The sequence below is a fragment of the Malania oleifera genome, chromosome 5 (genome assembly GCF_029873635.1).
Source record: "Malania oleifera isolate guangnan ecotype guangnan chromosome 5, ASM2987363v1, whole genome shotgun sequence".
Taxonomy (NCBI): domain Eukaryota; kingdom Viridiplantae; phylum Streptophyta; class Magnoliopsida; order Santalales; family Ximeniaceae; genus Malania; species Malania oleifera.
Window position 1 is genome coordinate 25,832,407 of NC_080421.1, and position 25,336 is coordinate 25,857,742.

General features: G+C 33.9%; 1 protein-coding gene across 3 annotated transcripts in view; it reads right to left on the minus strand.

The window, feature by feature from the left end:
• Window positions 1-19,728, minus strand: part of LOC131154995 (serine carboxypeptidase-like 18) — an 86,306-nt gene extending 66,578 nt beyond the window's left edge. For 2 of the 3 annotated variants that reach the window (XM_058107867.1, XM_058107866.1), the window contains exons 1-3: window positions 19,422-19,659; window positions 19,097-19,242; window positions 16,456-16,532 (exon numbers count right to left, since the gene is read on the minus strand). In XM_058107867.1, coding sequence (XP_057963850.1) covers window positions 16,456-16,532; window positions 19,097-19,242; window positions 19,422-19,579 — 381 coding nt within the window. In that variant the 5' untranslated portion in view covers window positions 19,580-19,659. Of the gene's footprint in view, window positions 1-16,455; window positions 16,533-19,096; window positions 19,243-19,421 lie in introns of all 3 variants that reach the window. The other variant, XM_058107865.1, reaches the window with a different exon arrangement.
• Window positions 19,729-25,336: the final 5,608 nt, after the last annotated feature.

Genomic DNA, 25,336 nt, shown 5'->3' on the forward strand with positions numbered 1-25,336 from the left:
AAGCTACTATGCCAAGACGGCTTCGGCAGTAAGGGGTTGGCCGTGAGAAGGCCACTGGGGCGTGGTTCTACTTGTCGGCGTGAGGAGAAGCCAGAATGGCGCTGGTGATGGACGTGGTTGACAGCGACGGTGGTGTGGCAGTCCGAAGCTGTGGACACGCTGGGGCGACGGCGACAGTGTTTGCAGCGAGGGACTAGGAGGAACAGGTTGCTGTGGTGCCGTGCGTGCTGGGCGGCTATAGATAGAGAGATCGGAGCACTGCTGCATCGTGTGAGGAGCGAGGTTGCTGGGCACGGCCTGGAGGATGGCTAGTGCGTGGCAATGAACAGCGTCGGTGGCAACAGCGATGGCGTCTGGTGCTGCAAGTGTGCGGGTTCGTCGGAGATGGGTGTGGCAGACGGTGTTTGCAGGGGAGGCCACCGGTGGTGATTACTGCTGGTGTTGGGCTCTTGGCGCTCGGGTTAATGCTTGAGGGATGCTCGGGTGCTGGAACAGGGGAGTAGAGGATGGAATGGAGGTACGAGATGGGAGTTTGAGAGTGATGGAGTCGTGTGCGATCGGAGACGGTGGTGGCTGCTGCAGTGTCTCCGGGAAGAAGAAGAAGAATGAAAAAGGTTTTTTTTTTTTTTGCTTTTTTGCTCCGGCTGTGTGCTGCCTTTGTGCGCCCCCCTTGTGTGTTCACCCCCCTTTGCTTTATAATAAAAAAAATGAAAACCCTAATACAACCTTCCTTCTTTGATTTTTTTTTTTTATTCTTTTATTCTTATGGTAATAATGAAAAAGGAAATAATAATAATAATAATTATCATAATAATATAAGTATCCATAAGATAATAATAATAAAAATAATACTACTATTAATAGTAAATAATAATAAATAATTATGGTAAAAATAAAAATAATAAAGATATTATCAGTAAAATAATAATAATAATAATAATAATAATAACAATACTAATAAAAATAGAGTAATAATACAAAAAGTAACAATAATAATAATAATAATAATAATAATAATAATAATATATCAAAAATAATAACAATAAAATAAATGGAAAACAAAAATAATTATAGTAAAGTAAAAATAAAATAAAGATAATAAAAGTACTAGTAATAATAATAAAAATAATAATAATAATGATAATAAAAATACTAGCAAAATAATAGTAAAGTACTAATAATAATAATAAAATAATAATAATAAAAATAAGGTAATAATAATAATAATATAATGAGAAGGGACTCCTTTGTTCTATTCGGCTAGGGCAAAAATAGGGTGTCTACATTATGTATTTATATAAATATACTTTTCCTTACTAAATCATTATCTAGGCACAAAAATGCTCCCGTTTACATAAACATACATTTTTCCTTCAATTCATCAATAACTCTGTGTACGGAATTAAATATGTATATACACGTATTGTAAAAACCACCCTTAGGCCTATTAATCGTAAGTCATATTTACCCCCATGACTGGGTTGTGCAATTTGAAGACTGGACTTAACTAGCTGGCCGGCCAAACTAAATCAACGTACATCATCATTAAGTGAGATTTTTTCTATTAAACCCTGGTCCGACCTAGGTGTGCACTCAGGAGAAATCCACTACCATATAAAACCACTCTGTAAATAGTGTGAGTGCACTCTGATCCATTTAAACTTTAAGTTGCGGTACCAAGCATTTGTAACTTTGAACTTTCTTTACCATAAGGGGTTTTAAAAATATTCTTATTATATAATTTGTACAATTAAAATAATATCATGAAAATATAATTTTTACTCATATTTTCGTGAAATATGCAACATATAAATAAACTCGTGCCACACAATTTTCGTGTTAAAAATATTTTTTTGAATAGAAATTAATGATGTAAAATACTCGAGAGGTTTAGAACATTTCTTAACTCGAAAATAAATGTAAGTATATTTAAAATAAAACTAGTATAAATAAAAATGTCTAAAAATAAACTCAAGAGAATATAATGAAACTAACTAACATAATTGAAATTTACTTACAAATAAACTCGGGTATGAATTTTAAATAAAAATCTAACATAATCAAATTTACTTATCTATTCTTTAACCTTGTGCTACGAACACAATGAATATCTCTAAGAAATGAGATCGGAAAGAGTGGGTGAGTGAGAACTTACTCAAAAAATTCTCTCTCCACCACTAATTCTTTCACTCACTAATCATTCTCTTCCTTTGAAAATTTTTGTGAAAAATGAAGGTTGAGAGCTTCCTATTTATAGGAAAATTTTGGGGAAGAAATAAAATTTGTAAAAGTATGGGGAGAGGGGTGAAATTATAATTTTTTTAAAATTAAAGAATGGGCAAGGGATGGGCTAGGTATGAGTTGAGTATGAGATAGGGATAGAGGCCATGTGTGAGTGCTTGCCCTCACTCCCCTTTAATTAATTTTTAATTAATTACTTAATTAATTTATTGATTCTTTTATTTTTTTAAATCATTACTATTATTATTATTATTATCATTATTATTATTTTTAAGCCATGTTTTAGTATTATATATATTTTTTAAAGAATTAAATTCAAATTTTGAAAACTCATGTGGGCCCACATGATTTTGTAGGTCCCACACAATTTCGAGACACAAGTGGGTCCTATGTAACTCCAATAGTCCTCACACGGTTTTATGAGCCTTACATAGTTTTGGGGCTCATGTAGACCCCACAAGACTTCGGAACTCGTGTGGGCCCCACATGGTTTTGTAGGGCCTACACAACTTCTACACCCAAGTTGGTCTTATGTAATTCCAATAGTCCTCATACGGTTTTATGAGTCCTACACAGTTTTAGGACTCATGTGGACCCCACACGACTTCGGGACTCATGTGGAATCTACACAGTCTTATGGACACATTATAGGATACCTATATTATTATTAGTATTTTATTAAGTATTTTTACAAATTATATCTATCAAAATATGTACTTATTTATGTGTACAAACAGTGCTTATCCTGTTTATCTTATGAAATTCCATTTTGACTAGACCAACCTCTAGGGAGCGACTAAGTCGCAATGGTCTCTGAGCACTCGCTAAGACAAGGTCTTTCTTAGGCATCAAACATGGAATCAAGGATCCTACATAAAAACACTTCTATATTGATATTAATCTTAATGACCATTTTTATTATTATTATTATTATTATTATTATTATTATTATTATTATTATTATTATTATTGTGCTTTAATCGTATATATATTTTTGGGTCATCACATTCTCCCCTTCTTATAAAAATTTTGTCCTTGAAAGTCGTTAATTTAAAATGAGTATTGTATAATTGGTTGCACTATTTGAAAGAGTATATTGATGAATGATTTGACTAAATCTTAAAATAAATCGAGGGTCAATTTGGTGAAATATTTTATTTTGGGAACTGAAGTGTGAATCGTTGGTCTAATATGGGTTAAAATGGAAAAGAAATTCAGAAGACGTGGAAAAGGATAATTATGTACATATATATATATATATATATATATATATATTATACATGTCCTATAAATTAAAAATATATATATATAATGAAAAAAAATCTGGCCTTTAGAGCCTAGATCAACGTCAACATCTAACGAAGTGCTAGCGGTGTCACTGCTAACTGCCTGGGTTCTTTCTTGGCGGAGTTGACCTCTTGTAATGTCGCCGACTTGGGTCGGAAAAAGGGAGAGAACGCCCATTTGTTCGGCGAGGGAGGAAAAACTGCCCTCTTCTCCTTGTGGCCTTTGGTGGGGATGATCATAATGAGTCATCGGTGGCCCGTACATGAGTCTCAACGCATATTGGATCTCTTTGCAATGGTGGAGTAGACCAATATTATCCGAAACCCTTAGTGTGGTGACTACGATACTGCCATTGTAAGGGGTATGACTCATTGTTGTGATGTTAGTTGTGAGTTTCATAGACGGAATATTGAGGGTACAAGTGGTTGGAAAAATAGCAGGGGCACTGCTTGGGGCGATAGGGGCGGAGGAGGTAAGATGGATAATTGGTGGGGCAGTAGTTGAGATAGTGGCTTCTTCAATTGATCTCCGCCTACACCTACGGTTCTCAAACCAAAAGCGTACATTTCTCGACTCAATTGGACCATACTGTCGGAGTTGTGCTGCAAGCAAGATAGCGTGCTCCATAGAAGGGAGTTCCCCTTGACTACTGTGGAAGGTCTCCTCTAAAATCTCCAACTGTTCCTTACTAGGCTTCCATCTTTGAATCGACGATCTAGTGCTGCTCTCAGCAACTTGGGGAGTTGGGTGATTTGACAACATTTTCAAGTAATGAGACAACAAGGAGACAAGTTAGGAAGAGCTAATCTCTGTAAACCCAAATGTGATTGTTCAAGATGATAGAAAATTGTGATTCTTAGAGTTCGAGAAGAGCAAACCCTTTTTATAGGGGAATGGCCACGTGTTGTGGAAATCGAGAAAGAGCAACATGTGCTGCGAGAATCGAGAGAAAGTAACGCGTGTCACAGATATCGAGCAACACATTTTGCAAAAATCGAGGGAGATCGACTTGTGCTACGAGAATCGAGAGAGAGTGATACATGTCACGGATATCGAGCGACGCATTTTGCATAAATCGAGGGAGAGCGACCTGCGTCGCGAGAATCGAGAGAAAGCGACGTGTGTCATGGATATCAAGCGACACGTTTTGCAAAAATCGAGGGAGAACGATGTGTATCCCAAAAATCGAGAGAGAGAGAGAGTGAGTGACACGTGCCTCGAGTGACGCATTTGTCAAAAATTGAGGGAGAGCAATATGTGTTGCAAAAATCGAGAGAGTGACGGGTGCTTCGGAAATTGAGCGAGTGACACATATTGCAAAATTTGTGGACTTAAGGTTCTATTCATGTTTTTACATCATTATTAATGTTTTAACTATAATTAATTTCATACTCAAGTTATCACTTGGGTAGGTGGCCTAGTGGTAAGGAACCGGCCATGCATCCATGTGATCGCGAGTTCGAATCCCCACTATACTCAAGTGGTCTCATGCCCTGACCTTATTTCGAGGGTAAATGAGCTATAGCCGATGATTTCCACCCATGAGACTATTATTATTATTATTATTATTATTATTATTATTATTATTATTATTATTATTATTATTATTATTATTATTATTATTTTACCATATAAAGTTTTAATATATATATATATATATATATATATATATATATAGAATATAGTAAAATTTAAATTGTATTAACTTTTATAAATTTATACAAAATAAAAATTAAAGATTTCGTCAAAATTTGTACTCCTAAATTAAACTTGGATACTTGATGGGAATTGTATATGCAATGTATGTACGTATATATATATATATATATATATATATATATATATATATATATATTCATATTTAACTTACACATGCTAAGAGATTTTTTTTTTTATGTTAAATATAATATAGTAACATTTAAATTATATTTAATTCCTTATAAACTAATACAAAATTAAAATTAAAGATTTCGTCAAAATATATATTCTTAAATTAAGCTTGAATATTTTGATAAGAACTGAATATGCAACGTAAAAATACATATTCATATCCAACTTGCACATGCAAAGAAATTTTTGGGAAGTTTCAGATTTCAAAATAAACTGTTTATTCATATCTATTTGTATGTATAATACCTCCAAACCTAATAGGGTCTAATGTGCTACTTCTTATATTTTTAGTGAAAATAATAACAGCGAAAATAAATAAATCTTGGATATTATTATATTATTATATTTATATATATGAAAATTTTAAATTATTAATACATATGATCTAACAATTAATTATGAGTCATCAATATGGGTATGTGTTTCTACAAACATAAATAATATATTTAACTTAATTAATGTGTTCAATAATACTACAAATTTTCTTAGAGAATATAAGATTGTTACCTGTCATTGGGAGCCTTCACGTTAATCTCATTTCTTCTAATGTTACTATCTTTAAGATCCATTATTAAACAATGATCAAATGTTATTTTAAAATCATAAATCTATTATTAACGTAGAACAAATTAAAATAAAAATTATAAACTACCAAATCCTACCCAAATCATGTTTTATGCTTAAGTTCTGGTAAAATTTCTATGTTAGAGTATGCAGAACCTATATCCTATTCTCTGATACCAATTGTAAGGACCCGAACCCGAATGGGTTCCTACATATAAATTTTTCAGCGAACCCAAATAAATCTAAATTATTTTTATTACCAGAATACTAATTAGTTTTATTACAAATATATGTCTCAACTATTAAAATGCAAACTTCTAAAATTCTAAAATACACAAACATATTCTAAATTATATTATATTAATTTATTCTATTATACTTTTTCCATTCCTACCCATGCACTTGCTACGCTAGATTTTTGATACTCTTCAAAATGATCTGAAATATAAAATAATGAATGGCGTGAGACAACGCTCAGTAAATAAATAAGATTATTATTTGTGTGTGGCCAAAATGAGCTTTCAAAATATTTTAATTTCGTAAAATAATATTTAATACCATAACTTTAAAACTGCTTTAAAAATAAATATAAATTTAAAAATTTTTGTATAAAACTTTTACTATCAGTAAAATTATATAATCATATACTATAACTGTTAAATTGAACTTTTTAACTTTTAAAACTATAACTATAATACTAAATTTTATATATATATATATATATTTATATATATATATATATATATATATATATATATATATATACTTTTCCTAACTAAATCATTATCTAGGTACAAAAATGCCCTCGTTTACATAAACATACACTTTTCCTTCAATTCATCAATAGTTCTATATATGTAATTAAATATATATATATATATATATATATATATATATATATATATATACAAGTACTATTAAAACCACCCTTAAGCCTATTAATTGTAAGTCATGTTTACCCCCATGATTGAGTTGTGCGGTCCGAAAACTGGACTTAACTGACTGGTCGGTCAAACTAAATCAACGTACATCATCATTAAGTGAGATTTTCCCTATTAAACCCTGGTCCGACCCAGGTGTGCACTCAGGAGAAATCCATAACCATATAAAACCACTCGGTAAATAGTGTGGGTGCACTCTGATCCGTTTAAACTTTAAATTGCGGTATCGATCATCTGTAACTTTGAACTTTCTTTGCCATAAGGGGTTTTAAAAATATTTTCATTGTATAATTTGTACAATTAAAATAATATCATGAAAATATCATTTTTACTCATATTTTCGTGAAATACAAAACGTAAAAAAAAAAAATCAACTCATGTAATTTTTACTCATATTTTTTTGAAATATGCAACGTATAAATAAACTCATACCACACAATTTTCGTGTTAAAAATATTTTTTTGAATAGAAATTAATGATGTAAAATACCTGAGGGGTTTAGAACATTTCTTAACGCAAAAATAAATGTAAGTATATTTAAAATAAAACTAGTATAATTAAAAATGTGTAAAAATAAACTCAAGAGAATTTTATGAAACTAACTAACATAATTGAAATTTACTTATAAATAAACTCGGGTATGAATTTTAAATAAAAATCTAACATAATCAAATTTACTTATCTCTTCTTTAACCTTGTGCCAGGAACACAATGAATATCTCTAAGAAATGGGATCACAAAGAGTGGGTGAGTGAGAACTTACTCAAAAAATCTCTTTCCACTATTAATTCTTTCACTCACTAATCATTCAATCTTCAACCATAGCATTTATTGCTTAACCAAACAAGTAATCAACTTTTCAACCAAACCAATCAATTTACCCTGATGATCAAACCAAACAATGACAACAATTCTCAACTTGTGTGTAGCCCTGCTGTTAATATGAATTTGAACCAAGCCTTGTATATATGAATTTGTTCTTTCAATACAATATTCAATGCATCATCCAATCACTCTTTCCAAATATTCAGAATCCAAATAAACTCTCAGTTAATTTATCTTTGGGCGTTTAATCAAGTAACGTACTCCGGTATGGTTTCCGCAAAAAATAGTTCAACCAACATACTCCCTCTCAGTTTTCGCAACCCAAATCAAAATTAAACCTTAAGTTTGTTTGATTTCTAAATGTACGTAGTTTATATGATTTTCAAATTTAAACCATCCACGCAATTTAAATATGCACTGAAAATAAAGAATAGGGAAAGAGAGAGTGAAACGAAGATTTTTACGAGGTTTGGTTTATACCCAGCCTACATCCTTGCCTTTATAAAACCACCAAAGGATTCGCTAAACCTGTTTCATTGATGGGTGGAATAAAACCTTTACAAGTGATACCCCATGCTCAAACACTCCTTCACTAGGTTAGAGCCCGCCTCTCCAAACGATGTCCCCTCGTTCGGTCACTCCTTTAGGCTAGAACCCGCCTATCTAAGCAATATTCCCTTGCTTAGCCAATGATCCAAACAATCCTTAGAACATCAAAGAACTACAAGAAACAAGATATAATATGCGTACAAATATACTCTCACAAAGAGCAAGTTAGTACAAGTTCAGCACTATATACTTCAATGTAAAATATTAATATGAGAATGAGGATTAGCAGTAAGAATTTAGAGAATGAAAGATTAGCACTTCAGAATATCTCAGAAAAAGAGATTTGCAATGAGTGAACAAGAGAGCTTTGGAAGAACAAGAGTGCTTTCAGCTTCTAAAACAGATTTTTCAATTCATTGTTGAGTCTTGATTTGGAAAACCATGTATTTATAGGCAATTAGACTTGTTTCCATGTTGCTAAAGTTTCCTTAGATAATTTCCCAAGTTTTTAGAAAGTTTGGAACCCAAGCAACTATTATTTAAAATATTAAATTTTAAAAATTTTGCCCATTGAATAGTGTTCAGATGATTGAACTTTGGAGTTCAGTTGTCTGAGGAGGTTCTGCCTCTTTAGAAAATTTAGCAAAAAATCTTTAGATGACTGAACTTAATCTTCAGTCATCTAAAGTTATTTTTCAGATGTCTGAAGTTACACTTTGGTTGTCTGAAGTGGTTTTGTGTGCTGTTGAGTCAGCTGAACTTCCTCCCGTGAACAATGTTCGGTTGGCTGACAGTTGTGACCATACTTCAGTATTTTGGCCATAACTTTTTTTTTGTATAACTCCAAATTAGGTGTTCTTGGTGTCAAAAGAAAGCTAAGAAAAAATCCTACAACCGCCATGATGAACACTTGTTAAAATAAGGAGTTTTACATAGAGAAAAATGCACCTCAATGTGGATGTATAAAAACTGACAACATTTGGAAAAACCTCCTTTGGGTGCTTTTCATTCCAAAAATAATTTTAACCTTTTTGAAATATATTTTGACCTTATGAAAATATTTTCCAAGTATTTTAAAAGGTATCTAGGTCCAAGAAGTTAACTTAAGAGCTTCATAATATTTCAAATGATATTTAAACATTAAAGTACTTACATAAAGACTTCTAAGACTTTTCTCATTCCAGGTTCTTGAGTCTTCATGCTTTGTTCTTGGATTGAGTCCATATTTTCTTCAAGCTTTCATATTCTTTGAGATTTCTCACTTTGCCTTTCTTTGGCTTTTTTAACTTTAATATTCCATGGCTTTCAACAACTTATTCATGTCCTAATATTCTTCAAGGTTTAATATATTATCTTTAAATCCATGCTTTGATCTTTAAATCCATGCTTTGACTCTTTTAAGCTTCATTTGATCCTTGTGAGCACTTTGACCTTGCTTTCTCATATATGAGCCCTGAGACAACATTACTTACACAAATATGTTAAATTTGACTTGTTTGTTAACATCAAAATAAGATAACAAGATTTTAAGCTATGTAAGGCCAACATAATTAAATTCGAATTTTGAAAACTCATGTAGGTCCCACATGGTCTTATGGGTCCCACACAACTTCAAGACTCAAGTGGGTCTTACGTAAGTCCAATAGTCCTCACACAGTTTTATGAGCCTTACATAGTTTCGGGACTCATGTAGACCCCACACGACTTCGGAACTCATGTGAGCCCCACACAACTTCGAGGCCCAAGTGGGGCTTACGTAATTCCAATAGTTCTCGTACGGTTTTATGAGTCCTACACAGTTTTGGGACTCATGTGGACCCCACACGACTTCGGGACTTATGTGGGCTCCACACAGTCTTGTGGGCCCATCATAGGATACCTATATTATTATTAGTATTTTATCATGTATTTCTACAAATTATGTCTATCAAAACATTATTTTATGTATATGTACTTATTTATGTGTACAAATAGTGTTTATTCTGTTTATCCTATAAAATTCTATTTTGACCAGGCCAACCTCCAGGGAGCGATTGAGCCGCAATAGTCTCTGAGCATTCATTAAGACAAGGTCTTTCTTAGGCATCAAACATGGAATTAAAGATCCTACAGAAAAACACTTGTGTATTGATATTAATCTTAATGACCATTATTATTATTATTATTATTATTATTATTATTATTATTATTATTATTATTATTATTATTATTATTATTATTATGCTTTAATCATATATATATTTTTGGGTCATCACAGAGAGGTTGGGAAATCCTGAAATCTCAGGCTTGTCGATGAGACCACTACTACATTGATGAATTTCCTTTCTGGCTTGTTGACGAAGACGCCGCCTTGTCGACAAATTTGGCTGAGTCAAAGGTGCTATAAATATCATTTTGGGTTGCTTAGAAGCTAAGGTATCCTAATTTCTCTCTCTCTCTCTCTCTAGAACTCGAAACTCCACTCTCTCTCTCTAGATTTCTTTGCCGTTCGTCGCTAGAATCGACGAACCAATTCTACTACAAGCATCAGGGAAGGAATCTCCACATGTTTTATGGAACGGATCTTCGTTTTGAGGTCTTCGGGTTTTTGCCCAAAAATCAAGGTAAGGCTCGATTTTTATTTTTGTTTTGGTAGATTTGTAGAGCGTAAGATTATAAGTAATTATTGTACTGTGATTTAAGGTTTTGGGAACTCGGTTTGTGGTTTAGGAGCCGTAGAGTTCGTATTGGGATTTTTAGGGAAAGGTAAGGGGATTCTGTTTATATCAGTTATTTTTGAAATTGGATTCAGTAGAACTATGGTTCACGATACTGTGTATGTTTTGGCTACTTATTTGGGAAAATCTAATGGTGAAAATTACGAGGTTTTCATATTATAGTTTTGGGAGAAAAGGGGGCATTAGGTTGCATCTCTGGTTTTTTTGGAAAACCGTGGATATATTGTGTTATGGAAAAGACCATGCCTTGACTTGTTTTAAACTGTATTTTGAAAATCATGATTTTGAGATTACCAAATAAGTGTGGAATGAACGGTTATATGAACATGCATTGAGTTGTGATTTGTTGAAATGAGATATAGGAACGTGAGTTCCGAATTGTTCCATGTTGTGAAAGAATGTCCGACTCTATATTCGAGGGTGTGAAATACCACCTGCTAGTGGCAAGAGTGTCCGAATCTATATCAAAGGGCGTAAAATATCGCCTCTTATCGACTGATCACCGAAGGGTGTGGATACACCAGATGTATCGATATGATGCCATGGGAACCTGGGGCTATGCCATGAATTGGGGATGCCGTGTAATACGGGCCGACTTCATGCCGAAGGGTGTGACGACATCAGGTTGCCTGATAATGTGTGTGTTTAAAACTATACTAGAACTATTTTGTGAAAATATTTGAACTGTATTGAACTGTGTATATTTTATATCATGATATCACTTATATGTCACACACTCATATAACTTGATTCTTCCTTAGTGAGAGGTGTCTCACCCCTATCGTATGTACATGTTTTCAGGTCCTTTGAGTAACCGAAACTAGCGTCCTTGTGTTGGGAGCGGGGTGGTCGGGTTACTGCGTGAAGTACTTGTGTAAGTACTAGGACTATAACAAGGTCGTCGTTTTGGGTATTACTGGCACCCTGGGTTATGTTTTGTAATATGAAGCTTAGACTCTGTTTGTATAGACTCTAGTATGGTACTAAGTATATATGGAATGAATTTTTCTGCTGTATATATGTCGTATATGTGAATGTGTATAGGGTGCATGGGAATCCCACAGGTCGGACCCTCATTTATTATAGTATCAATTGTGTTTTGTATGATACAGAGACATGTTAGGTTACTACATCACACCCTAGGTCCCATTGCCAAGTTCGGGGCGTGACATCTGTATTTTTTGATAATGAAGATAATTTATACTTTGTAGAATTTACCCTAAAACACATATATATTACTAATAAAATTTCTAAAATTCCTAGCATATAGGATATTTCCCTTACTTGACAAGCTAGGCTCGTTTACAGATTTCTAACTTATGCCCACGACATTCATAATTTCACAATCCTAAAATTATACATATACATATTTCCCTGTTAATCAATTAAATTTTTAGAATAATTTCCATACTCACATTTCTTGAATTTATAAACTATTTATCATTCACCTGGATTCCTGAGAACACCCACTAGGTTCTCTAACCTGTTTGCAGTATAAGCCATAAAATCCTGAATTCAAAACACCCAAATTTAATCTTCCCAAACACCAGTATAATAACATATACAACCAAATCTAGGTTCAGAAAAACCTACAAGCCAAATAACCCTTAAATAACCTACTTACCCTAATTTTGGGATGGTTTCCAAACTTCTCAAATTGAAATTTTGCTTCGGCTAAGTTGTAGAGAATCTTCCCAGGATTATCGTGGTAGCTTCTAATCGTTGAATCATGGAGAAACGGGGCCGAATTTGTAGAGAGAAGTCAGAGCATATGTTTTTCTAGAGAAAGAAAGGAAAGAGGATTTGATTTCCCTACTGAAACTCAATTTTCGCATATATATATATATATATATATATATAGGTGACTTGACACGTGACTTCATAGACGAGCCACATGTACTCGTCGATGAGATGAAGAAGGTAGTTCGTTGACGAAGGTAAGGATCTCGTCGACAAACCACTGGGTCCAAAACACCCCCTTTCGGTATCTCTTCATCGACAAAACACTGAACTTCATCCACGAATCGTATAAGGGAATTTTTCAGCAAATCCAGGGCATTCGTCGACAAACCCTGCTTTCCCTCCTTTAAATTTTTCTTTCCTCTTTATTTAATTACTATTGTTTTTCGGGTCTTTACAATAAGGCTCGACCAAGTGCAAATCACAGCTCAACGAGGTCTCCATAACCTTGATTCAACTGTAACAAAATTTCCCTGATTGACCATGTGGTGCGACTAAGAAGTCACAAGGGGTGACCAAGTCAAACTAGAAGACTCAGAGTGCTAGTTAATAGCAAGTTCACTGAGGCCCTTGACCAGGGCGCAACCAAGAAACATTGGAAGTGCAACTTGGTCGACGATGCCATCAAATGAACACGGAAATAATTGAAGATTTTCCAAAATGTGTCGACCAGGGTGCGACTAGGAGACCTTGGTAGTGCGACCAGGTCGACTACGGTTGACTTCAGAAATCTATTTCGTGATATTGTTGCAGATTATTTCTTGATTTGAATTTGAGCATGTGTAAACCCTAAAGGGTATTAATTAAAAACTTCTAAGAGATAATAAGGAGTTTTTCTTTTGGCTTTTAAGCCTTGTATTGTTTTTGTTTAATTCTGAATTGAAAAGTTTGAATGTAGTTTTGTTCCCATTGTGTGAAAATTTTGATTTTCAATAAGAGCAATGTTTACATTTGTATTTATCATCTTGTCTTTTTGTTTGATTTCATGCGTAATGAGTCGCTAATCTCCCTCGATTCTCTAGTTGTGATGAAACCCTAAGTTAGATTCGTGAAGCTAGTGTTTAGTTGATTGTTCATAATCGAGTATGGTTGCATGATGTTATTTAGACTTTTATAAATTAATTTTCATAATCAAAGTACTTAGATTAGAGTGGACCAAGCCTAATCTATGTTCATGCAACAAGATTAATCAAAAGGAATCCGTGTTCGGTATATAAGGTATACTCGATCAGTTCTTCCAATCATGCTCCGAACAATTGGTGCAAGCCTAGATGCGCTATACAACTTGAGCGGATTACTTGTCTTTGTTTAGGGTTCATCTTATGCTTTCGTATTAAGATGAACTATTGAAACCCTATTATGGACAATTGACTGAACCTTAGTTATTGTGAATTACCGGCTTAGGGTGGATTCATAACCGGGGAATTACTCTCCCATAAGATCTTCCACCTTCAATAATTTGCTTTCATAGTTTTAAATAGAAAATCCACCATTCAATATTTTCTTATTGTTTCTGGTGTAGTAAATTAGGTTAATTTTGGTACACCACCGCATTGAGTTCCTGAGGATCGACACCTGACTTACTCACTATTTTACCAAACTTGGGAGTAGTTAGGTATTTATAAATTTTATCTTTGGTAGTTAAGGATCCAAACCTTGGCAAAGCTATCATACACTAAGACCTTTCATGATAAACTCATGAAGTACATATGTCCAACCCGTGATGCTACTCTCACCGGTCCCTAAACGTCTGAATAAATGTAGTTAAGAATGTCCTTTGTCTTGTGTGTCACTGTTTTATGCACAACAGTATTATCTAACTCAGAATATGCAGTTGTAGCTCCACCTATAACTGTGGTACCCAGTAGTGCATAGATATTTCCCGTTAACTTCTGTCCCTTCATCACTATCAAAACGCCTTTACACACTTCCATTATCCCACTTTCAAACTTGTAACTATATCCGTTACAATATAAAGTGCCCACTGAAATCACATTCTTTCATAAATATGGTACATGCCTTACATCACATAATGTTCTCACAACACCATCAAATTTTTTAATTATGATATTTCCTATTACAATAATTTTTCATGTAGAACAAAACCAAAATTTACTGACCTATAAGTGCTGAACTAATTTCTATTTGGTGTCATGCGATAAGAACATCTGGAATTTAGAATCCAAGAATCTGTGAGATGTTTTGAACCTAATTAAATTGAAAACATATCACTATCACTGCTCCCTGAGTCTCCTTCCTCTACTACATTCATAGATTTTGGCGAGCTCACTTGATTTTCTACATTCCCCGTCTTCCACTCCGAACAATCCAATTTTATGTGCTACTTTTTCTTGCACTGAAAACATCATGTGTCCTTCTCCTTCCTGAACCGCGACTAAGATTTGTTATTACTCGATCTGCTCCAGAACTTGCTTCTCCCACTTTCTTCGTTACCCTTCACCATAAGCTCTTAACCTTGTGAAATCTTATCCCTGAATTTCTTCCTTTGATAAAAACATAGCATAGCACTTGTAACCTCTTCCAAATTCAGAGTTTCTTTTCCCCATGTCAGAGTTGTAATCATATTTTCATATGTATGAGACGCTGGTAGGGAATTCAATAGCATTAATGTCTTGTCTTCATCCTCGAACTTCACATCAACATGCCTCAAATCACTGATTATTTGATTGAATACATTGATGTGTTGGCTCAAATTCGAACCCTCTGCCATCTTAAACTAATGAAATTTCTACTTAAGATACAACTTGTTCGATCAAGACTTCGACATATACCAACTTTACAATTTCTACCAAACTGTCGTCGAAGAATCCTTATCCATGACGTGGTACAATATTTCATCAGCTAGACAAAGTATGATAGTCGACACAACCTTTACTTCCAATTCATTCCAACTTATTTCATCCATACCTTTTGGTTAACCTTTGTATAATGCCTTCACCATACCTTGATGCACTAACAAAGCTTTAACCCTCCTCTACCATAGTCTAAAATTTCTCGTTCCATTGAACTTAAAAGCATCAAACTTTGCATAAGGAACCCTAGAATCATTGAAAAACCAATTTCTTTGATACCAATTTGTTGTGCAAATGAATGCGCAGTAGAAACAAACAATCTCACAATGCAACACTCAACAGTGAAATATACAGAAAAACAAAATCATGCAGATTATGAGAAAGCAATAAAACAATGATACAAAAAATTACGTGGTTCGGCAATACCTACATCCACGAGAACAAACAATAGTGAGTTTTTCACTATCTTCGGTCCAAAGACATAGAATTACAACATACAACATGCATATATAACCCTCCCAGAGGTTCCCCCTTGAAACCTAACCTATTCAACTTCACAATTCAAAATTTGAAAATCAGCGCTGAGTAACTGTGCAAAACCATCAACGGTTTCAGACATACCATTGACAATTTAAAGCCGAGACCAAACAGTTAATGTAACAGGACAAAAACGGTCGACTATTTCTTCTGTACGTGGCAAAACCATCTATGGTTTCAGGAAAATCGTCAACAATTTTGTCCTGCATGGCCCACAACTCTGTTTTCAACTATGTTTTCTCTTTGTACATGCATTTTACTCAACATATGAGCCACATATTACAACAATTACTATACAATTAATAAAATAAAAATCAAACAATAGCAATATAGAGTCAAAAGGGTATGCACCTTTGTCCATGAGAATGGATTTAGCTCAAATGTGGGGTGTTTCCCACTGAAATTAGCATAGTTGAAAGTTAATGGACCTACACAAATATTAAAAATGACAATCAAACAAAGCTCAATTTTTCTATCACTCCATATTTCTTGATTGGTGGAATAAGTTGAAAAACATTTTAATCTAATTTTGGCCATCTCAATGGTGGAGGAATTATGGATTTTTAGATAGTTTTTAATGAATATTAATTTACTAATTTATTCACTAATTAATAATTTTATTTTAATTAATATGTGAGAGAAGACTGATTTTCAGAACATTGAGGAAAAAAATGAAAGTACTGAAAATTGCATAAGGATCCTTTGATTGTGTGCATGTGTGCATGTGTGTGTGCGTGTATTTTAGGTAAATTGTTGTTAGTCTCATGGCTCTATGGCCTAATTTAATGATAACAAATTATTTATGAATTTGATATGTTGAGTTTAAGTGTGATGCGCATGTTGTTAATGATTTCATGAAATGGATGAAACTTGAAATTTTTAACAACTTTGAAATGGGCAAAACTTGAAAAATATTCAGGACTCCTCTTTATTTATTTGAATGTACTTTTTAAAATTGAATTGAATGTATTCTCTAAAGAAAATGAATGATCATTGCACAAAAGTAACTAAACATGAAAAATGAGAAGAATATCAGAAACTGTTCCAAGCTTGCTGCCTTGGGTAGTCGATTAGGCCCTATGGACCGATCAATTGGTCTTGATAAAATAGGCCAAGTAATTTATTACCTCTTTTGGACTAGTTGACCAACCTAAGCAATATGCTTGGAGTAGCAGACCGATTCACTTTTTTAGAGATTTCAACAACCTATTTTTTACTTCAACTCTAGTGTTTGGTTAATGCACCTCTGTAAGCGGTCCATCGACCCAACCATAAATTAGACCCCAACAAACAAAAATGGCTAGTTTAACTTCGTTGTGTGTGTGTGTGTGTCCTCTAAAGCAAGCATTTCACACAAATATTTGAAAGTTGTGAAAGCTCTTTTGTCTCAAATACTTAATAGTGTTCAAATTTTCTTAATTTTGAAAATCATTTCAAAAACTCTTGTGCATATTCTCATTTATTCCTTGAAAATTTATCTTTTGTGCTACACTTGTAAACTCTTCCTAGTAAGGAATTCTCAACTCTCTCAATCAAACTTATTATATTTGGTGTCCTTGCCACTGAGTGAAGTAAGGGGATTGTAGGGACTTTGAAAATAGTGAAACCTCAAGACAGACTATTCCTTGAAATAGAGGATGTAGGCTTGAACCACTATAAAGAGTTTGTTATTTTCTTCTCTCTACGTTATTTATTTTAAATTAATTACTTGTATGCATTAGTTTCTTATCATTAAAATTAAAATTTTAGATAATCCAATTCACCCCTCTTTGGTTTTCTTTGGAACAATAATTATATATATATATATATATATATATATATATATATTGCCATCTCAAAGTTGCTCGCCATTTTTTTTTTTTTTTTTTAGGGAAGCAATGGTGTTTCATTAAACAAAGAAGAAAAAGCTATAGAAAACACACACACACACACACACACAAAAGGCAACTGATTATATATATAAGCAAAAGATACTCACCTCCCCTGAAATTTGACAAAAAGATAAAGACCTCTCTGAAGTTTCAAAAATTTCATTGACCTTTTTTGAGATTTAAAAAATGACATACACTTCTCCTAAGGTTTGTCAAAACGATACAAACCTCCACTTAAAAATACTTATCTTTTTGGCAATTTACAAGGAGAGGCTTGTGTCTTTTTGGCAAACCTCAGGAGAGGTCTTTGGAATTTTTGAAACCTCAGGGATAATTTTTTGAATTTTTGAAACTTTAAGTGAAGTCAGTGTATTTTTATCAATTCTCAGGGAAGGTCAACCACTTTGAGTGCCCTTTCTCTTAGATATTATGTTTTATTAAATACTATTTTTCCAACGAGCACAGAAAAAATATGAAAAAGATTATCAAACTCATTAACAATATGACATGAAAAGCAATATCCATTATAAAATTATAAATTACTAAATAATTTAAAGACTTGTTAATTTAATAGTGCACCTAGTTTTCAACAAGGGTATATATATATATATATATATTTTAAATACGTATATGATTCCTTTTTGTCACTTAATAATTTTGAGTGGTTCCCACTTAAGTACGTTTGGAATGTAAACCAAACATCAAAATGAATATCCGAAAAACAATTTGAATTTATGAAAGTTGTTGGTTGGATCCGTAAACCAAACATCACAATATGAAAGTCCAAATAAACCACTAATAATAATGAAAGTCATAATTTAAACAACTAATCAAATTCTAATTAGATTTGTAATATGATTAGCCTCATGATTATTTATTTGAGTTAACCAACTTAAAATTTTAAAGATTTAATCATTTATCTAAAGTACAGCGCAGTTATACATACACAAACAATTAATTTCATCTAATAATAATGCTCTACTATTCTTTATGTTATCTGGGAATTCCTTTCGAAGCTCAAAAATAGGTAGCATTTGGGATGGATGAAAAGTGAAACAAGCGAAAGGGATTGCATGCAACATATACAGAGGAGGAGGAAGAGTGGAGTGAGGAGTATATACCAATTTCATACACAAGCCCAGAAAAGCCAGAACAGCCAGGTCCACCCGTAAGCCAAAGAAAGAGGGGGTCAACCTTTGGATCGCTCTCTGACTCGATGAAGTAGTAGAATAGCTGCACATCCTCCACCTCTCCAATCCCCACGTAGCTGCAGCTCAGTTAATTCAACGATAAAAAGAATTAATTATATTTACAGAGAGAAAAGGAGCTGGACAATATATATTAATGCATCCGCATATGGGACCTGGAAGACACAGGCTCGATCTGTTAATTACTCGGAAGGCTTTATATGAGCATCCTGAAAAGAGGAAAAAACAGAAAACATACCCAGTTTCTAGTTTGAAAGGGAGGTCGCCGGGAAAGCCAGGGAGAGTCTTGATGATCGATTGTGAAACGGCGACGTTTTGGGGGAGTGGAGGAAGAAGCAGGAGGAGGAGGAGGAGGAGGGCGGCTGTGAGTGCTCTAGAACTTGCAGGCTCAGCCATGCCGCTGTATCTTTCACTGCCGTCGTCTCTTTCCTTTCTCTCCCTTGGTTTCTGAATTAATAGGGTGGAACAGCAGGTCTGTGCAGTGGCTTTGAACGTTAGAAATTTTTACTATTGCGCGTTTCAGCTGTATAGAAACTGCAATGGATGTGATTGACAGATAGTGGTAGACACCCCATTTTGACGGTGGCCTCATGTAAGGAAAACGAAAAAAAAAGAAAGGCATTTATTTCAGTGTTTATACAAATACAGCAGAAATAAAAATATAGTGAAATACATGAAAATATAGAGAAATACAAGGAAATATAGTGAAACACGGAAAAATACAGCAATACGAAGAAAAATATAGAGGAATATACATGGAATATTCGGAAGGTCTTTGCTAGCACATGCACAAAAAGTTAGATTAAATCCAACAAAGATTAAATCCAACAATAAAGAAGAAGATATATCTTTCTTAAAATCAGTTGATCTACAAATAAATTAAATAATTTATTTCTCAAAAATGATTGATTTACAATAAAGAAGATTGATTTGTTCCCCAATCCAATTACTCGTTTGGGAACTCATATGGAAAAAAATCAGCAAAGAAAATCTCATTTCAATGAGCCTTAGCCGAGGGTGGGAATTTTCTATTGGAAGGAAAACATGCGCATGAGAAGATAGAACATGAGGAAAGTGGCAATAGGGAAGGTTTGATTTGTTGCCTATGTTGGCCGAGGTCCTAACCCTATAAATAGGGGCTTTCGCAAGGAGAGAAACACATAGAAGTAGTATAGACAGGAAGCAAATTGAGATGAAGTAATATCTGAGGACAAAAAAAAAAAAAAAAAAAGAGGCAATCGAGAGGCCAAAGTTTCTCAGAAATATTGAGAGTAAAGTGATGAATACTAGTTGAGAGGAGGGTGGACTAAGCCCTTACTAAGCAAACTAAGGGTCTGATTGTTGAAGGAGCGAAGGATCAACGATCTCTAGAGCCTGAAGGGTCATCAGCACCAAGGAGCAAGGGATAGAAGATAAGAGCAAATACTAACACCCGAAAAGGAGCAACCCGAGGGGCAGAAAGGTTGGATACGAAGAAATGGAGGAGTGAAAGACCCAAGATTAGTATTCCATTTTTTATATTTCTTTACTTCCATATTCTTAGTAGCATACTAGTCTTGGTAAACCAAATTGTGACCCCCCCCCCTTGCCCATGCAATTCAGCCTTGAGACCAAGCCCAATCATGAAGTAAACCAGACGCCTACTAGCAAAGGATTAAACTTAAGTCCAGTTTTGGAAAAGCCTTGAGGCCACTGTGTCAAAAGACTTGAACCTCCTCAGGCCCAGTTTAGAAAAAGCCTAAAGAAGGATCGGGCTAGAGCCCGTGTTTTTTAAAAAAAAAAAGGAAGGCCCAAAGCCCACGGTTTTAAATAACCCCCAAGCCCATATTTTTTTAAAAAAATAAAAAATAAAAATGATCCAGAGTTTTAAAAAGACCCAGACCCACATGTTTTAAAAAAAACCTTACCCATATTTAAAAAAGACCCATGCTCGCATATTTTAAAAAACCCAGACCCACATTTTTTTTAAAACGGACTAGCCCGTTGTTTCAAAATAAGCCCACTAGACCCGAAGCCCATCCTTTCAAAAAGGGGTCCACTTTTTAAAAATAAAGCCCACCTAACCAAAACCCTGGTGAAGCCCAAGTTAAACCAGTTGAAACCCTAGTCCGCCCAAACCTAGCCAGAAGTCCTAACTAGCCCAAACCCCTGGTCAATCCCAAGTCTTGCCAAACCCAACCAGACTAAACCCAAACCTAACTAGAAAAGCCCTAACTAGCCCCAAACTCTGGTCAAGCCCAAGTCTTACTAAACCCAACCCTAGTCAAAACCTAGGAGCCTATTTCGCTCTTGAGAAAATGATCTAAGAGAACGGAGAGAAAGAAAAGAGGTGAGATAAGAGAAAGACTGAGAGAAAAGGAGAAATAATTCGAGAGATCGAACTAAGAGAAGAAAAGAAGTGAGAGAGACTAAGAGAAGAAAAGAGAGAGAAGAGTGAGGAAACTAAGAGAAGGAAAAAGAGCAAGAGGAGTGAGAGGGAGTTCGCAGAGGGAGAGAGAGCAAGGAATATCCAGAACAAAAGAGACTGAGAAGAGAGAGAGATAAAAAGAGAGAAATTGCAGAAAAGGATAGAGAAACAGATGGGAGAAAATGAACAAATTTTTTTTTTATTCAAGGTATAGTGGGACATGTGTCACCACATGAATGGTGACACATGACACAACCTAGGCCGAGAATTTTCATGGGCAACGTGGAGCGATCCTAACCATCTGATGTATGTTTTTTCTGGATGGCCAGATTGTTGCCATGTCTACGATATGGGTTAAACTTTTAGGATCAACTGGGTGTTGACACGTGGCATGACGTCACCCTATTAAAGTAAATTCAAAAAAAAAAGAGAAAAAAAAGGCTGCCACATGTCCCTGCCATGGGTGGACACGTGATTCACCTAAATCCAACCGACCTAGACTGTTGGAATTTGTGTGATCCCAAGAGAGGGGTAAATTGGGTTTTAAAAATATTTTGACTAATTTAAATATTTACATCGATTCACCACAGTTCATATCACATTCAATATAATAGCGTGTATGAAAAATGATGAAACTATACGTTCAAATATACACGGGCGGCATATCTCATTTAAATCAAATGTGTGCATGCAAATAATTATACAAGCATACACATATGGAAATTAAAGTGTAGAAAGTAAATGAGATAAAGAGAGAGACACACGATATTTGTTATCGAGATTCGGTCAAACCAGCCTACGTCCCTGCGTTGGGTATACCCCCCCAAGGATTATACTATCATTGACCACTTAAATGGGTGGAGTAGAAGCCATTACAACCTCTCCTTACGGGGTGATGTAACGATCCCAAAAATAGTTATACTTGATCAGGGTTATGATCCTAAAAATAAAAAATAAAATAATAATTATTAATTAAATAATATAATATAATATATTAATATAATATAATATAACATTATTATAACAATATATATATATATATATATATATATATATATATATATATAAGTAACCTTTCCTAAAGCTTCTGGCTTCAGGAAAGGAAATTTTTATTTCCTAAGAACATTACCCTGCCCTATGCCATTTCTGTCTCTCTCTCTCTCCTCAACTCTCTCTCTTGCTCTCTCTCTCTCTCTCTCTCTATCTCTCTCTCTCTCTCTCCTCAATTTCTCGATGATAAGTGCGCCGATTAAAAAATAGAAAATACCACTGGGTTCCTATCTCAGCCACCAACATTTTAACTAGAGTGGATTCATGATTAGGGCGTCATAAGCACCACTCCCGGGATAAAGTAAACCTACTCTCTCTCTTCAATTTCTCCCCAATATTCAGGAAAATTGACTATTGGACACCACCACAGGGTCTTGACTTCGATCCTTAGCAAGTTAATCGGAATAGATTCGTGGTTTGAGGATCCTAGGCTCCACTCCTAGGGAAAGGTAAGGAGAATAAATTATGTCAGGAATTTTCTAAAATTCAATCAATTAAATATATGATTACAGAAATTGATATAGATGCTTTCTGGGTATTCGAATATATAGAAATTGGATTTTGGATTATTATTATTATTATTATTATTATTATTATTATTATTATTATTATTATTATTATTATTATTATTATTATCATGAATTGATTAAACTAGCATTTGTGAGCATACGGATTTTATAATAATTGTTATTTCAAAATTGAACCGATTGAACTAAAGTATGTGATTTTTGGATTATTGTAGTGGATTTTCTGAATGATTTGACCGGTTAAAATTATGGGTTTGATTTAATATACGTATTTTGGTAAAGGATCAAAGTGATTAGGGTTGACCATCACAGTTTAGTAAGTGTAGTTAACACTTAACTCGTGTGGCATGAGATTAATTCTTTATAATAAATCGGTTGTGATTGCTGTGCTGTGAGTACTTATATGTTTGTGTGATTTAATGTCCTTCATGCATATCGCAATAAAACGTTGGCAGGAAAATGAAGAGTTTGTTATATCGTCCATGATATAAGTTGTGATATAACATTGGCATGATTATGAGGAGTTCGTTATATTGTCATTTATATAAATGGGGTAAAAATGTTGACAGGATGGATGAAGAGTTCGTTTTTATCGATGTTCTATGAATGGTGTTGTGTGTATTGTAACTGTGAAAGTCCCTGCGTGGGTTACGTATTGAGATTTGCTCGGTACGCAATGAGAATGATGAATACTGAAGTACTTGTGCATTATCCTTGGTGGGTGTGAATGTGTATGTGAATTGATTACATTATGATTTTGGATATGCTATGTTATTATGAAAAGTACATGTATGCAGATTCTGTGGTATGATTGATGAGGAATGTGTGTGAGTACATGTATGTGAATTAAAATGCATAAAAAAATTACGGCGAGGTAAAACTCTCTGTTGGCCTTACAAGGCTTAATATCCTATTTTGATGTTAACAAACAAGTAGAACTTAACATGTTTTGAGCATGACAAGTATAATTGTGAACATGATATGACATTAATGATATTGGCATGATATTGATATTTGATACATGATGAGGATCAATGTTTTGAAACATAGGATGATGAAAGCAAAATTGACAACAAAACTTAATGTATTGAATTCAGGGGGAGTGTTATGTCATATTGCTTATATTATGATTGTTTCCCTATTAATCAATTCAGAGAATTTTCAATTGGTTTCATGAATTAAATTTTCAATTGGTATCAATTCTCAATTGGTATCATGAAGTTTAAATAGATATCATGAATTCAATTTTAAATTGGTATCATAAAATCAACAATTGAAATCTTGAATATTGTCTAAAGGAAAAAGTTGTTAGTAATGAAGTTATAACTCATATACTTGAATCATGCTATATTGAAAAATAATAAATTGAGTGTGTTCATATGTTTGATATGCATGTTTAACGATATTCTCAACATGTGATTTTACTTAATCATTTTTTTTTTCTTTTTGATGGATGTCAAAAGGGGGAGAAGGTTTTAAGCAAAAATTGAGCATAGTATTGCAAATTGCAAAAACTGAGCATGAACATAATATATATCAAAAGGAGAAGTATTTGATAGTGATGAGCATGATTGTAAAAGAGGTTTTGAAATTGATATTAATCTTGCAAATATTGTTAAGATGATGCTTATTGAAAGGGGAAGTCTTCTTAAGGCTCACTCCAATTTTTTCTTTTTATTTGTCATCATCAAAAAGGGAGAGATTGTTGGCCTTACAAGGCTTAATATCCTATTTTGATGCTAACAAACAAGTAGAACTTAACATGTTTTGTTTAAGTGATATATTTTCAGGACTCAAGGATAGAGCGTTAAAGAATTGATGAAAGCTTGTACTTCAAAGAATGAATTCAATATGAAGCTTAAAGCATGGATTCAAAAATGGATTTAAAAAGGTTAGAATCATTTTTGGAATGAAAAGCACCAAAAAGAGGATTTTCAAAATGCTGTTAATTTTTCTACATCTGCATTGAGGTGTATTTTTCTTTATTAAACACTCTTTATTTTAAAAAGTGTTCAACGTGAAAGTTGTAGGACATTCTCTTAGCTTTTGTTTGACACAAATATCATCAAATTCAAAGTTATACCGAAAAAGTTATTACCGAGAAATAGAAGGGTTCTTGAAGTTGACAACAGCAAGTGTGCATGCCAGGCGACTGCCTGAACATGCTAG